The sequence below is a fragment of the Herpailurus yagouaroundi genome, unplaced genomic scaffold (genome assembly GCF_014898765.1).
Source record: "Herpailurus yagouaroundi ecotype Mexico unplaced genomic scaffold, PumYag 197, whole genome shotgun sequence".
NCBI lineage: Eukaryota > Metazoa > Chordata > Mammalia > Carnivora > Felidae > Herpailurus > Herpailurus yagouaroundi.
The window spans coordinates 28,558,988-28,577,251 of NW_024412428.1; the positions used below are offsets into that span (position 1 = coordinate 28,558,988).

The following is an 18,264-nucleotide window of genomic DNA, read 5'->3' on the forward strand; positions in this document are numbered from 1 at the left end:
TAACACACAGATCTGGTAAGAGCACCATAACTTTCAAGTGCTCCAGCTGCCCCAACGTTCACTCCTATTTCAGTCCTGGATTTTGAGTGCAAATAGTGTTTCCCTTAATTGAAGGAAAGAGCCCACGGCACCTAAAAAGGTGGTAAGATATGAGGAGAAGAGAGGTAGAAGAGAAACCCAACTTCCGTCGAAACCACAATCCTCAGTCAATAAAACAACCCATGGCCCTCAAATTAAGATTCTCATGAGGAGAGCCTGGGTAGCTCAGCGGGTTAGGCGTCAGACTCTTGACTTCAGCTCTGGTCCCCATCACACAGTTGTGAGATCGAGCCCTGCATCAGGATTCTTTCTCTCTTCCTCTTTTTCTGCCCCTCTCCCACTCTCTCTTTCTCAAAATAAACAAGCCTAAAAAAATAAATAAAACCAAATAAAATAAAATTTCCCATGAATAGTATACCAGCATTTCCCTCTGGAGTACTGAATGAGTTTCAAAGTCACACTTCCCCACCCTATTGTCTAGAGTGATCTGGAGCATTCAATGCCCTCATTAGGCATCAAGAGGGGTGTTATTCCCACTAGAACATTATTTGAATGAGAATACATTGAAAGAAATTAAAAAAAAAAAAGTTTACAACATACAGACTCCAGTTCAAATTTTATTTGCATACAAAAATATATTATACTGGGAAAAGCATATTACTGTTTCCAACTATATATAATTAATTACAAACATTTCCATAAATGCACTTTAAATTACAGGAAAGCTATGTTTTGAGAGAAAATACAACATTAGCATGGGTCATCTGTTCTAATATGCTGCAAGCTGGTCAACAAAGTCAGTTTCACTCTCTAAATTGCCCAGAGATGATCAAAGGCTGGTTTCAGAACGAGTCTGAGAATGGCCTGCTGGTAGGTGAGTTCTCATCTCTGTCTGCTCTGGCAGCAAATTCCGTAGCTGAGTTTACCAGGGTCCTCGGAGCTTTCTGAATCTTCTCCCTTAGGATGAAAGGACCCAGAACTTCTCCTTGTTTCACATACCTGTTAAAAGGAGATAAATAAGGTTATCGTGCACTCATAAGAGTTTCCAATTCCTAGGCTTAACCAGAGCTTAACACCGTCGCAGACAGGCATCAAAGCATCACACTTAATGGCAGGTTTCCCACGTAATGTAAGTCTGATTAACTGGTACAACCGGGCGGCCAGCTGCAATTTCCATGAAGTAGGCAGGCTTGTTCCACGGGTCTCGTACAAATTGTGCTGTAATTACAATAATCTCTGTCAAAACAGGCGTGGGTCTTCTGATGTGGGATGGTATAGCAGGTAAGAGAACGGGCAAGAGAATGTAGAAAATACACAAGGACTTTCCACTTGAGATTTACGTCTGTCTGAAACAGTATGAGGAACAGGGTCATTTTTACATAACCAGCTTTGGATCTAATTTTTCAGGTTACACCTGGCTATTTAGCAGAGGATAGCATAAAACATTCCTTATGGAAAATCAACTCTTTCATTAAAAAAATTAAGACCCTAGGACAAAATTCTTCTGCTCTGTGACTGAATGAGACACCCCCCCCCCCCCCCCACCAAGAGTAGAGCTGCTGAAACTTTTATCCCAGAAGTCCTAGCTGATTCTACTGGCTCCTGTAATCCTTTCCTCTTGAAACAGAGTGGGTAGATTGGTTCTCAGGTCCCCGTCTTCTGGACACCCCCCCGCCCCCATTGTAGTTATGGTCTGATATCTTCAGTTCCCAACATTTCCAGTCACATAAAGGGGTACCATTAGTGTAACTGCCAAATGGGACACAAAGTAGTGTGTACTTAATCCAGGTTTTTCACTAATTGGTGTGAGCCTTTGGCTATGGGGTCTCCCCAGGCCAATTCTTTCTTTTGGGATTCAACCCTTTAGAAGTCAGACCTCCCCAAATCCTTGGATCTAACCTGGGAACACTTCCTTGGCCCATGGGATGGAACCATCTGGCTTGTTAGCACATTGCTTTTGTAGTCAGTCGGCTCATTTCTCCTCCAAAAAGCCTGCCAGGACATAGTGATGGTAAAGCTCCAATCTTGCTCTAATAACTACTCTGCATTTTTCAAACAAAATGTCATTGTTTGCTGGTAACCTGTTCTCACTGTTTGGAAAGGCACACGGTCTACATTAATGCAAACTTGTCCTCAGAATTTCCTTCTGAGCCACTAGGGTCCTGTTTCTGAACCTAAAGAAGCCCAGTGATGTAATTTCCTGCCCCCAGGCAAGCTGGTAACTATTATGGCACTTTATCAGCGGTGTTGGTTGGTTTTCTGTTTGATTTTTTTCATACGAGGCGCATACTCACTCGCTAATGTTCTGTCAAGATCAGCAATAAAGTCTTCTAGCTCTTTCGTGTCTCCTAGTTTAGCTGAAAAACAAGAGTCGACCTTCAGTTTCCATATCAATGACAGCTCAAGAAGCCCTCTTGAGCTTAAACCCCAGGATTACGCGACCCCATTTTGTATCTCTGGATCTTCAGAGACGTTATTTCAGACTGTCCTGTACCAACCCCAAGTGTCTGCTCCAATGTTTATTTACAGTCAACTCAGACACTGATTCTGAAGATCAACCTAGACGTCCCCTTCTTGTGTTTTTTCAGTTCATCATCCCCTGTGCCACCCTCACCCCAACAACCTAGAAGAATCATCTCTCTTCACTACCTTAAAAGTCTGAGGGGCAGGGGAGAGGAGAGGCTGGAAAGGAAGATGAAAAGTTTTTATTTTTTTTTGACTCTGTAGGTTTTGAGTTATCAGTCAAAAATGTCCGGTAAGCATGGCACAGTGCAGAGTGGACACCCAGATTCAATACTCCCACTAAGCCTCGCCTTTGACACATTCTTGTTTGTGCCACCACCCCAGGGCAATACCACAGCCCTCGGTATGAAATGAAGGAGGAGCCACTGTTCTTTGTCAAAATGGTACAGAAAGGCAAACTGAGGCCTCCGGGTCTGGGACAGCCTTATCCCATCCAGCTGTCAGGACAAGGCAGCCAGTCCTTGTCTTGATTTTTTTTTTTTTAATTTATATATGAAATTTATTGTCAAATTGGTTTCCATACAACACCCAGTGCTCATCCCAAAAGGTGCCCTCCTCAATACCCATCACCCACCCTCTCCTCCCTCCCACCCCCCATCAACCCTCAGTTTGCTCTCAGTTCTCAACAGTCTCTTATGCTTTGGCTCTCTCCCACTCTAACCTCTTTCTTTTTTTTTTTTTCCTTCCCCTCCCCCATGGGTTCCTGTTAAGTTTCTCAGGATCCACATAAGAGTGAAACCATATGGTATCTCTCTTTCTCTGTATGGCTTATTTCACTTAGCATCACACTCTCCAGTTCCATCCACGTTGCTACAAAAGGCCATATTTCATTTTTTCTCATTGCCACGTAGTATTCCATAGTGTATATAAACCACAATTTCTTTATGCATTCATCAGTTGATGGACATTTAGGCTCTTTCCATAATTTGGCTATTGTTGAGAGTGCTGCTATGAACATTGGGGTACAAGTGCCCCTATGCATCAGTACTCCTGTGTCCCTTGGATAAATTCCTAGCAGTGCTATTGCTGGGTCATAGGGTAGGTCTATTTTTAATTTTCTGAGGAACCTCCACACTGCTTTCCAGAGCGGCTGCACCAATTTGCATTCCCACCAACAGTGCAAGAGGGTTCCCGTTTCTCCACATCCTCTCCAGCATCTATAGTCTCCTGATTTGTTCATTTTGGCCACTCTGACTGGCGTGAGGTGATACCTGAGTGTGGTTTTGATTTGTATTTCCCTGATAAGGAGCGACGCTGAACATCTTTTCATGTGCCTGTTGGCCATCCGGATGTCTTCTTTAGAGAAGTGTCTATTCATGTTTTCTGCCCATTTCTTCACTGGGTTATTTGCTTTTCGGGTGTGGAGTTTGGTGAGCTCTTTATAGATTTTGGAGACTAGCCCTTTGTCCGATATGTCATTTGCAAATATCTTTTCCCATTCCGTTGGTTGCCTTTTAGTTTTGTTGGTTGTTTCCTTTGCTGTGCAGAAGCTTTTTATCTTCATAAGGTCCCAGTAATTCACTTTTGCTTTTAATTCCCAGTCCTTGTCTTGATTTTGTTCCCTCTGTATCCTGAGACATATACTCGTTCCTGTAGGGTTCGTCATTCATGCCTTGTCCGAAACGCGTGCCTGGATATTTGTATTAATTAACCCTTGCTGGCTGGCTACAAATGGCTCGTTGTTCTCAGCTTTTAAAGTCAATTTGCCACTAGGGCTTTTTCCTCCTTCTTTAATTCCTACCTCTTAAAGATCAGGTAGCAAATCTGGGCACATTTTCAGCCACTTCCTAGCCTGCCCTGTCTCTCTGAATTCAATAGCTCTGTTTTGCAGAGAGCTGGACAACAGCAGAGTCCCTCGTGACTGCTCAACACTGCTATGTTGAGAGGAGAATTTAAAAATCACTCTTTTGAAAAAGAGGGAAATTCTGCCTTTAATGCCAAGAGTGAGAAAAGTAATAGAATCTTCATATTTCTTTTTAACCATGTTCCATTTTTATTGCATTCTGCAACTATTTTCAGCAAGTATAATGTTTCTTGAGGAGAAAAACTCCTTTTGTTTTCAAGAGGGCACTTGTCCAATGTAACAGAACATTCAGCTCTCTAGCTGGAGACACTTTACAAGTTCCAAAAAATAAGAAACTGCTCATGCATCTTTAAAAACTTTTTAGGTCTATTAATATCACAGTAGAGACAGGCTGGAGCTGCTATTTTAAATCATGTGAGATCATGGCTTGCCTCATGATGATGACCCCCTTGAATTGCTAAACTGGTAATCTGAAAGCATTGGTTACATAGTTAATGCAATAAAAAGGATCTCACTTTCTGCAAACCCTAACTGCTGAGTTTTCAATTCTCGAACCAACCAGTCTGAGAGAGCACTGTCATTTGGCATGGTCTTGATTACACCACGTGAGAGAAAGCAGCGCGTAAAGACAAGCGTTCTTTCTCCCTGCGGATCTGGTTCCTTGCCCCTCAATTACCTGATTTCATTTTTACACCGATCAGAATCCTGAGAAAGGACAGTTCCACCTCACACCATACGAAGATGTTAGTTTTATCTATTTATTTTGCACATTTGGGAAGGGTCGGGGGTCAGGCGGAAGAGACAAGAGACCGGGAAGGGTGAGAGAAGAAGGAAACCAAAACCCTCATACCACCACTCACGAGCCTACCTTTCCGAGGAGGGACGGTGGGGGAGAGAAGAGCTGGAGCAGCGTCTGTTGGAGAATTCAGTTTTTCATCACTGAAGCTGAAGCTGTTCCTATAGAGCGAATCTGCACCTTTCAGGAAAGAAAATGTAACTCGTTCGAGATGGTCTTCAGCTCATCTCCCAAAGGAACAAAGTTGTAAAGAAAACAGGTTGATTTCCAGATTTTATAGTCATGCCCAAAAATGATTTGAGATAGGGGTGTGTGCCTGTGTGTGTGTGTGTGTGTGTGTGTGTCCGGTCAGGCACACTGAAGGCCTTGCTTCCCTAAAAAAAAGGAGAGTGTGACAGGATGATCACGACCAGACCAGCCTCCTTTGCAACACACAGGATCCCACTGCCCAGGTGTGTCTGAGAGCCGAGCCGATGCTTGGCTATTTTGGGGTGGGGGGCTGGTTCAGGATTTTAGACCTAAAGAATCATCTCTCCTGAAAAATGTCCCTTCTGCCCTCTGAACTCCCCGAAATACAAACATAAGGTTGGGTTCCATTACTTCAGAATCCTCCCTGACTGCTCAAGACTGCCTTTGGCCTGGTTTTCCTGAGAACCTACATTCTGAGGATAAGCTAGAGGGTCAAAGACAAATATTTCTTCTAGACGTTGTCAATTATGGACACTTGGAGTGATCCTGTGGCTTCTTCTATTGCCGTACCCCAAAGACCAGAGCAAGAGCAAGGCAAGGTCCCAGAAGCAGAGTTGTGCTGGGAGTCCAGGGAACCAGCTCAGCTACTTACATACTCGGGCGCCCTTGGGCAAGACAGCATCTCTGAGCCTCAGCTTAGCCATCAATACAATGGGAAGGCTACATAATCCTTAAAGTTCCTTTCAGCTCTGAAGTTCTGAGACTCTACTTCTCTAAATCCTGCCAAAAATGAGGAAACCAGCCCACAGCCAGTTCAGCCATGTGGCCATGACACCAAAAGGGAGCTGGTGGCTGAGTTCCACCCCCTCAAAGGGCTCAAAGGCAGAGCAGCCAGCGGAAGCAGGATGTGGCCTGTGAGGTCACAAAGTAACAGTCTTCCTGGCTAAAACAAAACACAAAGCCAGGCACACTTGTAGCAGATATGACCTCTGGAAAGTGTCTTCAGGTGACGGAGGGCGGCTGAATCAAGAGGGCCTGGCCAGGACTCTATTCCTCTTTGGGATTCACTCACTTGAATCCAACGACCTCCAACTCAGGAGGAGGCAAAAACTTCTTTCTTTGGTCCCCATAACTCAAAGTGAACATGAATAAGTTATAAAAGATAAAAAGCGTTTTCCAAAGCAGAGGTTTCTCATCACACAATAATTCAGCTTCATCCCTAAAAGGCTACTGCAAGTTCTCAGACCCTACACCTGGCTCCCTTTCCTCCCACCCTCCTCTGACCAGGTGGCCCCAGTGCCATCTTATCTTCCTGACCTACGCATTATCTTGTCCACTTTTCCAGACATGCCCAACTCTCACGATCTTTTCTCCCCTCAGAGGTCCAGCCTAAGTCACCTAAAAGGACCACAGTCACTTTTCAGGGCTTTGGTGATGAACACCTACTGAGATCCAAAATACCAAACCCCACACATAATATTTCCCCAAAAAAATATTCCTCAGAACACTGGTCCTTGGGAAAGCAGAACCATGTATGTGATCAACTAAGTTTGAGAAACACTGAGCACCTTTGGAGACTCCTACTGGGTCTTCCCGCTTCAATGTCCCTGAGAAGTCTTGTTTCTCCAGTTTAACTATGGGACACCTTTTTTGTGGCAGCCCATTAACATGTCTCAGGACACTTGCACAGGAACTTGAATGGGGAAGCCCTTCTGCTTACTTTTCTGGCTGAGCCCACCCCTAGAGCAGTCTGGATTTTCTCAAGGGAAAGCCTTTCCCTTACATACAGGAAAGCGGCCGTGTCCATGGCAGACCTACGGCAGGGCGTCACTGTTTGTCACCACGCAACAGGTAGGAGAATCGCCACAAACAGAACCTGAGAAACTTGTAGGGGAAAAGATGAGGTAAGACCCAGGGGCAGGAAAACCACAGAGAGCCCTGTGGAGGCCGGCTTCGTGCCCAAACCCCTGAGCCAGAAGGAAAGAACATGAGGCGTTTGGCACATTATCTTTGGCTCTGAGGACACCTGACAGCATCGCTCCCATCCCTGGCCCAGACCGCCGAACCCAGAGACTCGCTGGCCCAGGCTTCCGTGGCCACACCTCTGGTCTCTATCTCTCAGAAACACTTGGCCCTTGAGAGCCAGTTTCACCAGCATACCTCACTCCACCCAGCCCTGCACCACTGGCCCTTGCCCTGACTTTGGACTTCATCCCTATTCTGCTCCAACTTTCAGCAATTTTACATCCACATACAGCCATCCTTTGGGGGGAAGGGACACACGCACACACAGTTTGTTTACCTCACAGGCAAGTAGACCAAATGTCATTGAACTTTCGGGGAAGGAATGATCTAGACAGGAAAAAGGCCATTGCAAAATGGTAGGAAAAAAAGAATCCAGTGAGGATTCAGGAAAAACTCAGGTGGTTTGGAGACTCTGTAGAGAATGAGTCATGGTACTGGGATGTTGTCACTGTGTACCTCTTAGCCTTTACAGCCTGGTGCTAATATGCCTTTTTGATCCAAGTATTTTCTTCAAACTCAGAAAACATATAGACAAACTGGCTGTTACTTGCCTAATAAATTCAGTTGCAAATCAAACTTAACATAATCAGAAGTTCCTCTTACTGCTAATGAATGGGGGAATGCTACTCCCCCAATGAGGGAGAGAGAGAAAAAAAATTCTGGCTACAATATCTATCTATATATAAATGTGTATATATATAGGTATACCCCTATATAGATATATAGAGATAGATAGATACACGCAAACACACACACACACACACACACACACACACACACACACACACAAGCATGTCAACTTAGCACACACTCACTTCCCCACTTCCCCTCTCCCCCACACCTCCTAACCAACCACACACACAAGTTCACACAGCAGCTCATTGCCACACCTTGATTCCTCTCTCTTTCCATGAGTTTCTGTGCACAATCTGAGCCAGACCTAACTCCAGGCTCCAAAATATTCAACCATCAACAGGAAGCGAACCCTCAGCATCCTGAAGCCAAACCTGCCCACAGTTCAGTCCCACCCTGTGGTAATATTCTACATACGTCATTAATGAAAAAGATGAAAAAAAGTAACTTCAGGAAGCCCAAAGCTACCACAAGGCCCAGCAGAAGCTGTCACAGTAGAGCCGTATGGGATAAGGGGCCATATGACAACCGCGTGGCCCTGTGCAAATCACTTCACCTCTGAGCCTTAGTCTGTTCCTTAGCAAAAGGTAAATAGTAAGCTAGCCACTCCATGTATGATATGTATGATTTTCATGATTTTTTTAATTAATTATTTTAATGTTTATTTTTGAGAGAGAGAGAGAGAGAGAGATGTGAGCAGGGGGGAGGGGCAGAGAGAGGGGGAGACACAGAATCTGAAGCGGGCTCCAGGCTCTGAGCTGTCAGCACAGAGCCCAAGGCGGGGCTGGATCTCATGGACTGAGAGATCATGACCTGAACTGAAGTCAGACACTTAACCGACTGAGCCACCCAGGCGCCCCTGGTTTTCATGATTTTATTCTAAAGTTCCTAGTTAAATGGAGGATAACCTGTCCAGGAGAGCAAAGGGCCCCACAGCGAATGGTTAACAAGCAAGATTCTGAGCCTGGGCTTCCTCCTCTTCTTTAGATGGCAGCAAAATTCTCAAGAGAGGCTTATCTTCTGAGGCACCCTGGAATAAACCTCCCTAAAACAAACCACCAACACAGAAGTGCCCCCAAGCTCTAGACATCACTTTCCTTTATCCCATAAAATTTCACTCCATGGACTTTTATTAAGCAGCCTCAATGAACAAGACTTCACAGTAGGCATTGGGGTAGATTAAAAGGTAAGTAAAGCCTAATTTCCTGTTCTTTTCACGCCTCTGGAACTCTATCCCTTGCAAAACAACAGCCTGTTAGTCTGACAAAATGATGGCAATGTGTTGCTGGCTGATAGCATATTAATGTATTATGGCCCCACCCCAATATCAAGTGGTGCCATTAAGAGGGGTTCAAGGACACAATCAGTGATGATTTGGGGAAGCTTAGCAGGTGATAAGACTACATTTCAGGGCTCCACAAAATCTACTTCAATCAGCTCTAAAGCCCCATCTCACAGGCATCTCAAAGGCCCATTAGAAATGTCCTTGGCCAGGGGCGCCTGGGTGGCGCAGTCGGTTAGGCGTCCGACTTCAGCCAGGTCACGATCTCACGGTCTGTGAGTTCGAGCCTCGCGTTGGGCTCTGGGCTGATGGCTCAGAGCCTGGAGCCTGTTTCCGATTCTGTGTCTCCCTCTCACTCTGCCCCTCCTCCATTCATGCTCTGTCTCTCTCTGTCCCAAAAATAAATAAACGTTGAAAAAAAAATTAAAAAAAAAAAAAAAAAAAAGAAATGTCCTTGGCCAGTCAACTTGGTGTGCGGAATCCAGGATCCTCAAACTTAGGTACCAAGTTCCCTAAGACACCATCAGAAGAAATGTAAGCATATTCAATATACAAAGATCTAACTTTAAGAGCACCAACAGAGTTTGAGAAACTCAGCTGTAAAAACAGAAGCTTGTTTAAAAGGTAGTTGTGCTCTTTTAGTTTGGGGGTGGGGAGAAAGGTAATTTAGGGTTAGCACCAACATGTGCTACTCCAGAGGGAAGTAAAACCACAGACAGTAAACCTTGCCCAGAGCTCCTGTAAATATAGAACAATCCCACACGTTGAAGACAAGCAAACTATAGTAATTAACTGAGAAAAAGAAAGCCTTGGACCTCTTTCCCTTTTGCCACAGTGAATGGTGGTGGGGAGGGGTGAATCTCCTCCACAAAATCTGAATCCTGAAAGCCTCACTAAAAGTAGGATAGAGTAAGAAAGAGCCCTTTTCCCTTTCACCAATATTGTCCCAGCTTCCCTGACCGCTGGGTCCCTTTGGACACCTCTCGAGGTCTCCGTCCGAGCGAGACCTGTCACCCATCTGGAATTCCTAACAGTGCCAGGGCAGCCCGAGAGCTCCTAACTTCTCGTTCTCTCAAGGCTTGAACAAGTTCAGATTCCAGTCTCTGGATCTCCTATGCCAAATCAGCCAATATGCTACCTGTCATGCTAACACCCACTGTCCACAAGGTACCTTCTCCCAGAGCCAAGCTGGAGCAGACTAGGAAAAGATATACAAATGTTCTGGTCTTGCACCTGCTGAAAGAAGCCAGTTCCTCATTCCCTAAAACGGCTCCACAACATCACAATATCTCTTGCAGTCCCAGCAGCCTTCAGACCCTTCCTGTTAAGTAGCAAAACACTTCCTCTCTTCAAAGGAAAAAAGGTAAGTGAAATCCCAATACTGCAGAGATAGGAGTTCATACCACCATTTAAAGTTCAAGGTAATACTGTAAACGTCATATAAAATCATTCAGTGGAAACATAAATTAACACATTGGCTAAAACTTGGTAATTAAAGGGGTGCCTGGGTGGCTCAGTCAGTTGGGCATTAGTCTGACTTCAGCCCAGGTCATGATCTCAAGGTTCACGAGTTCAAGCCTGCATCAGGTTCTGTGCTGACAGCTTGGAGCCTGGAGCCTGCTTCGGATTCTTTGTCTCCCTCTCTCTCTGCCCTTTCCCCACTTGTGTTCTGTCTGTCTCTTCCTCTCAAAAATGAATAAACATTAAAAATTTTTAGAAAACCAGTAATTATGAGTTAAAATTTCATTAGACATATTTGAGAAATCATGGTATGCCTTTACAATTTTGAAAATACTGAAAACAATATATTTTTTTTAAAGTTAAAACCAAAGAAGTTTACAACCCCTAAAATCCCTCTAAGGGTCAAGTTTGAACAACACTGCCCTTCCACTGCTGATGTTAAAACTGCTCCCACTAAAGTGTCTGAGATCTCACCTGCTGGACCAAAGTCTAGGGGAAAGGAACCAGCCTGTTTTGATCAACCCCTATTTGAATGCTGTCCTTAATGTGGAGTTATCTTGCAATTTTCATTTTGGTCCTCTTCACATCTTTGGAGGACCTCCCCCTCCCACCCCATCAGTAGGAACAGGAAGGAGTATTTCTTTTCTTTCTTTCTTTCTTTCTTTCTTTCTTTCTTTCTTTCTTTTTTTTTTTTTTTTTAGAAAGAGAGTGTGTGTACAGGGCAGGAGGTGGGGAGCTGAGAGAGAGAGAGGGGGGGAGAGAGAGAGAATCCCAAGCAGCCTCTATGCCCAGTTGGATCTGACAGAAGGCGTGATCTCACAACCATGAGATTATGACCTGAGCCACGATCAAGAGTCAGACATTTAACCAACCGAGCCACCCAGATGCCCAGGAAAGGTGTATTCCTTTTTAAATGTCCATTCTTCTCTCCTAACTTGCTTCTTTGGGTGGAGGGAATATCTATGTTTCTCCTTTGTATGCAAGCAACCCTCATTTTTTTTTTTCTAATGAGAAAAGGAAGGGTTCTTCAAAAAACAGAACTGCTACTTTGAGCTATCTTGGAAGGTGGATCTTCTGAGTGATAGAGCAGTAAGTTGCAGGCAGAGTGAGAATCAAGGTACTGCCGGTTTGTAGCTCATATGTAACATTTGCATGCAAGACACTGGCTCAAATACATCTGATCTATGTGATAGAGCCTGGTGTATGCATTTTAATGTCTTCTTGAGAGCATGAAACAGTGATTTTTTTCTTCCTTATCATGAGCTTATGGATGTTTCTAACAGTACTATTAAATAGCATCCTTTCCATTTTACAGGTGTAGAAACCAAGACCCTCTGGACCCAGCCTGATGATGACTGCCTTGAAGAGACACAACCACTGTTCATAAACAGGTGAATGATTTGGGTCCAATGGGACTTCAGGTCTATTCCTGAGGACCTGGTTCCCATTCCAGCCAACCATCCATGGTGACAGAGCAAGGTCTTAGAGACAGCTCACGCGGTTCTGCTGTCTTATCAGAAACATGGAGATAACAGTGCCTATCTTATAGGACTGTGGTAGAGGTCATATGAGATAACACAGTTAAAGCCCAACAAAGAAATCACTACTGATAAGAGCTAATAAATAATAACAATAATCATAGTAAGGTCTTGGTAAAACTGAGCTGCTCTTATTATCATTATCCTGGTATGTCTCCCTTTTGGCGGCCTAAATCTCAGGAGGATCTACTTCTCTCAAACACTCTCTTCCTCAGAAAAGCATTGAACAGACAAATACGCATAATAAATGTCTGTGCTCAGTACTTGGTGGCAGTTAAGATACACACAGTATGCTTCCTTAAGAAATTACTGTTTAGATATACACCGATTCTGCCGAGACTATTTCTAACCAGTCTTATGGGGGATAAGCTACACATTCATAAAAAAGACGAATATCATCTGAGCCTTCTTTATACCCTCCCCATTCCTCTCTAGCCACCAAACTAAGGGTTAGCTGAGCAGTTAGCAACAAGGGCAGAAAGCACAATGCATGCACGCACATACACCCCAAGAGAAACTATAGATTATTCCAAATTTCTCCCCCAAAACCATTAAGGATGGGTTTCTGAATACCCTCTCTTTGAGGCCCCTGAAAACAGGCCCCAGATCTGAAACCCTACCCAGAGGGAGCGGCAATCACCCAGGATGGGCAAGTTCAGACCACATCCTAGCCAAATGAGGCCCTGTGTCAGAAAGGACTTGTTCTTTGCAACAGTGCAGTACTGGCCAGTCTGTCCCAGCTTTCTTTCTTGTGGGAGAGAGAATTTGCACTTGATGAATAACTTGCTCCATGACCCAGCAAAAGAAGACATATTCAAGTTTGGCCACAGCTTTGAGACAAATTTCAGAAGTTTTGAGATTTCTCTTTGAAATTGAAAACAAGCGGTCTGGTCATTAGCAATCAAGTCCAAAAATGCAAAACAGAATATTAGCAGCACACTCTTCCATCCCTGTTCACTTCAAAAGCTTCAATTAAATCTAACCCTTGGGCAGGACTGCCAAGGAAAGTCATGATGGACCTCAGGTTTCTGACTCAAACCATGAACAGGGTGTCAAGCACTTTTATTCATTCTCAGGAGGACCGCTCACGGTGGGGTCTGGGACTCTATCTTTGCTCTGGAACAAGGAAGAGCTTCAGATTTCAAAAGAAGAGAATCACAAGGAAAGGTCCTTGGGTCATTGCTTTCACTTCCAGAGTCAAGGGCAGCAAAGGGAGTGACATTCGTGCTGGTAACCCATCTAGGGAATGAAGTCTCAAGAATAAGTCAGAAAAATTTAAATTCGCTTTGAAAAATAGTAAGTCTTCCAGAATTTGAAAACCAACAATTTGAAAAGTCACCAAATTTGCTATCTGATACCTAAACAGATATCCATAATCCTTAAAGACCACTTGTTCTCGAATTAAAAAACAAACAAAAAAAAACCTCACTACTTGCAAGGGTGTTTAGGACAAAGAGACCCTGGGGTAGTCTCCCTTCTGAGAAAAGCTGCCAGGAAGCACCTCTGTGCCCATCTGCTCTCTGGCTCCTTCTCCAGCCTGAGTGGGGGTGGGGGGAGCTGTGGAAGCCAGCGGTCCCGGCGGTGGACCTGCCTAAAGGAAGAAGAACACTTCCGAAAATACTCGAGCCCCGCCGTGCCAAGGAGTCTTTCAAAAACCGCATGCAGGGCACCAGCCGGTCTGGGAGCTCGGAGCCAGAAGAAAACGCAAGAAGTTATTTCAAAAATCCCAAGAACAGCGGCTTATGAAACTTCTGGTTTCACAAATTTTTCGGTATTGTGCCCTCCCATGTCTCCCTCCACCCCCATTCCTGTGGCACTTTCTACACATACTCTGAAAAACATGCAGAGAGAGAAAAGGGCAAAGGAAGGAAGGGGAGGTAACGGTGGGAAGGCCTGGCTTGGGTCCCGGGAGCCCGGTCTGGCTGAGTCGGGGCAGCTGCTTATAAACCCTCCGGCCTCAGGACACCTGCAGGCAGCAGGTAGACCCGCGTGCCTCCAACAGCCTTCGTGTGACAACCCGGGGGTTTTGCCTGTCTGCGAGTGTCCTAGGGACTGCGCGGAGCCTTAGGGCTCGCTTGGCTGGGCTCCCCACCCCTCGGCTTCCAGAGAAGCAGACTGAGACTCGAGCCCCTAGGACCCCTGGTTGGGAGTTCCCGGCGCTCCCGCGCCTTCCCCGGTGGGGCCACACTTACTGTCGGAGTCGCTGAAGCCGCTGCTGTCGCTCACGCTGGCGCTGCTCCGCCGCTTCATGCGCTCCAGGTGCTCCTCGTAGTGGAAGTGGCGCTCGTGGAAGGGCGACGCGAAGTCGGCCAGCACCGCGTCAAACTCGCACAGCGCATCCGTCAGGTCCCCGGCGGCCGCCAAGTCCAAGGCCGGGGCTGGGGACAGGGATGACGGACTCAGGTGCCGGGGCGGGACGGCTATCCCGTCCCCGGGCCTGGAGGGGGCCTACACCATTCCCCAAGATAACTAACATTCAGCGCGCGCCTGCCGAGTGACAGCCACGCTGTCACTGCCCGTTGCTTATCTTTTCATACTCTCAACCAGCCCCTGAGGCGGTGGTATGAATCGTGCCCATTTTAGAGATGGGGAAACTGAGCCTCCGCTGAGTGAAGCTGCAGACCAAAGGTCACCCAGCTAATCCACGCGGCCGAACTCTTTCCCACGCGCTGTAGGGTACTTGTGCCCACGCTCGTCCCTCGGGGGCGCGTGCGAACGGGTAAGCGGTAGCAAGACGGGGTCAGGCTGCGCCCGTTAAGTGGCCCCAGCCCGGCGCGGGGAAGGCAGCTGAACCCGCCAGGGGCAGGGTCCCGCAGGGGAGGATGGGGACCCGCGGGTAAAGGGACGCCCCCGGATCCCCCGCCTTTCGCCCCCCACCGCGCCCGCGGGGCCAGGGCTTTCAGGGTCCCGCACTCACCTGCGGCCGCGGCCGCCGCGGGGCTGCTCTGCGCTGCGGGCGGCTTCATGGGCAGGCTCGGCCCCGCGCGCGCGGCGGAGGGTCCTAGGAGGTGCTGGGCTCGGAAACCGTGCAGCAGCTCGCGCCCACGCCGGGGCTGCTCCGGGCTGGCTCTCGCGCTCCGCGCTCCCGCTCTGCCGGCCGCCCTCGCCCGGCCGCGCTCCCGCCGCGCCGCCTGCACCACGATGCGCACGCCCGCTCTTTCTCCCACCGCCGCTACCCTCCCGCTCTGCCGTCTTATAGCCGCGGGCGGAGGCGGGCCGGGGCGGGGCCGCGAGGTCTGTCCCAGCCGCCACGCGGTGACGCCCCTGTCCCCAGGCGCCGCCCTCGCCACGCGCCCTCCCGGGAACCGCAGTGACGGTGAGTCGCCGGAGCCCGGGTTACAGCCCCAAATATTTACTCGCCGCCTCGCCCGCGCGCCCTGACAACCCCAGTCGCCGAAGTGTCTCTGTCGCCACCGGAGCCCCAAAGAGTTTACGGCTGGGCTGGAGCTCCCCGGCTTCCTGCCGCGCGCCCTTAACCTGGAGACTTAGTTTCCTCAGCTGTGAAATGGGAAGTGCCGAGCCTGTAGCGTTTGCTGCGAAGAATACAGTAGCCCTAGGAGGCCCAGACGGGTGGCGGAGACGCAGAGGGAGGCTCCCGTGTCCCCACCGCATTTCCCCAGGGGACTTACTGATTGTAGGCAGACTGGAGAGAGTAGGGGACGAGAAGGGACCTAAGTCGTGGAGTCCACGCGGTTACAAACCTTAATTGCTCCCATCCCGGAGCCCGGAGTTTGACCTCAGTCCTGGGCTTTCACGCCAGCCCCGACTTTATTCAGGAAGAGTTTTTTCAGGGGAAGAAATGACTGCGTAAATGCGGCGCATACCCAGCGCCTTTCAGTGTCCAGACCAATGGGCCACCCTGCCCAGCCGCCTGGCGGGGGAACAGTCGTGACCTTGAATAACTCTCCTTGCACTGCCCCTTGCGGCAGCCACTAGTCACAGGTGACTATGTAAATATATAACAGCTGAAATAGAATACAATGAAAAACTCAGTCCCCAGGGCTCACCAGACACCTATCAAGTGCTCAACACCCATCATCTCAGAAAGTTCTATTGGACAACGCTGCCAGCGTCTCTGACCCACAAAACTGACCTCAGAGGGAAGAGAGGCCTCTTCTTACCCCCCTTTCCCCGTTATGAAGAGCCTCCTAGGTCAGGTCCTGGCATTCCCCATTTCCAGCCCCTACAGCGACCCTGAGAAGTGGAATTAATGCTTGTTTCACCGGTGAGGAAAGGGAGGCACCAGAGGTCAAGCAGGTTGCCACTCAGTGACAGAAAGGCAGGTCTGTCTGGTTTCGGAGCCACTTTGGGCTTTACCACACCCTCCCTTCCTCCACAGTGTAAGGTGAAGAGCTGAGCCCATAGGAGAAAGAGGCTCCAAAGAAGGAAGCAGATAACCCAGGTCCTTGAAGCTGCAGGGCAAGGCATATGCATCTTTCATTTTACCTCTTTTTCTTATTTTTCCCACCTCCTTAAATTCTTTGTTCCTCTCTTTTCCTTCCTCTTGACTTGCCATGCACCCAATATGGGTGATGCCCTGGGCTAAATGGAGCAGCAACCAATCTGGAAGCTGAGGCCACGGAGCTGCCCTCCAAATACCATTCTGCCTTCTTTGGGGGGGGGGGCTGGGGTGCAGGGAGGCTGGCGCTCTAGTCCAGCTCATGCGTGATGGCTCAGGGTCCCTGTCAGCTCAAGAATCAGCCACCCTGACCTTCAAAAGAGCCTACAAAACACCCCACTTTTTAGCAGCCACACCAATTTCCTGTGAGAGTGACCATGAAGATAACCTTGTCTCCACTAACACAGGCTGGTTGGTTGTTGTCAACTCACCCCCGTGTTGGGGAGATGGCTGGGCAGAGGGCCCCTCTACGATGGGTATCACTTTGGCTATGGAGAACTATTGCTCTCTCTCTTTCCTGATTGTAAATTTTAACATAAAGAAAATATAGAGAATTAAGTAATAGCACTCTATACCCACCACTGAGAATTAACACATGTTAACTAACATATTGTTATTTTTGCCTTGGATTTTTTTGTATGTGTGTGTCAAAACTGACATACAGTCAAGTGCACAAATCTTGAGTGTATAGTTGATAAAGTTTCCCTATGTATACACGTGTGTGATTACCAACCGGATCAAGATACAGTGTTTTGTCAGCACCCCAGAAGGGTCCCTATGCTATTTTCTAGTCAATAGCACTCCGTTAGTAAACCCCTATGGTAACTCCTATTCTGAATTCTGTCACCAGAAATGAGTTTTGCTAATTGTGAAACTCCTTAAAATCACACCGTATGTGTTCTTTTATATCTGGCTTCTTTCACTTAACATAACGTCCTTGAGATCCATCCACATTGTTGCAGTATTAAGCCGTTGTCCTGCTGGTGGGCAACTTGCATTGTTATTTTGCTGTTGTTGCTCCTGTAAGTGGCTGTACAATAAGTATTCTTGGGCCTCCTTGTGTACATGATGAAGAGTCTCTAGGATGTATATCTAGAAGTGGAATAACTTAGTTGGTTTGATTATCTCTAGTCATCCGCTAACATAAACAAAGGTGCTATGAACAGCCTTGCAGATTTCTTTTGGGGCCCATCCTCACTTCTCTTGAGCTTATACCTCGGAGTGGAATTTCAGAATCACAGGATAGGCATATATTTAGCTTTCAAAGATACTGGGAAACAGTTTCCAAACCAACAGTGATTGAATGAATCTACACTCCCCACAATGTGTAAGAATTCCAGTTGCTTCATATTTGTGTCAACATACGATATTGTTAGACTTGTTAATTTCAGACATTCTAGTGACTGTGTTGTGGTACCTGACTGTGGTTCTTCCTCTCTGCCTCCTCCCCCTCACCCTTTTCCTCCTCTTCTTCCTTCCCCCTCCTCCCACCCTCCTCCCCCTCTTCCTCCTTCTCCTCCTCCACCTCCTCTTTCTCCTCCTCTTCCTTCTTCCTCTTCTTCCTGTGGCTTTAAT

At 47.2% G+C, this 18,264-nt stretch overlaps 1 protein-coding gene across 1 annotated transcript; it reads right to left on the reverse strand.

Annotated features, from left to right (window-relative positions):
* Nucleotides 1-638: 638 nt before the first annotated feature.
* RGCC (regulator of cell cycle) lies at nt 639-15,447 on the reverse strand. Its single transcript, XM_040448548.1, has 5 exons — nt 15,208-15,447; nt 14,483-14,668; nt 5,235-5,342; nt 2,334-2,396; nt 639-1,038 (listed from the first exon to the last, which is right to left on the reverse strand). Exons 1-5 carry the CDS (start codon nt 15,254-15,256, stop codon nt 1,031-1,033), a joined length of 414 nt encoding a protein of 137 aa, XP_040304482.1. The 5' UTR covers nt 15,257-15,447; the 3' UTR covers nt 639-1,030.
* Between the last annotated feature and the right edge of the window lie 2,817 nt (nt 15,448-18,264).

What these genes read in the sequence shown, in the direction of transcription:
- RGCC (XM_040448548.1), bottom strand. Translation starts at nt 15,256, where the DNA reads ATGAAGCCGCCCGCAGCGCAGAGCAGCCCCGCGGCGGCCGCGGCCGCA. An exon ending in CGCGGCGGCCGCGGCCGCAG is followed by an intron (nt 14,669 to 15,207) that starts GTGAGTGCGGGA and finishes CCCTGTCCCCAG; the next exon opens with CCCCGGCCTTGGACTTGGCG. An exon ending in CGGCTTCAGCGACTCCGACA is followed by an intron (nt 5,343 to 14,482) that starts GTAAGTGTGGCC and finishes CTTTCCTGAAAG; the next exon opens with GTGCAGATTCGCTCTATAGG.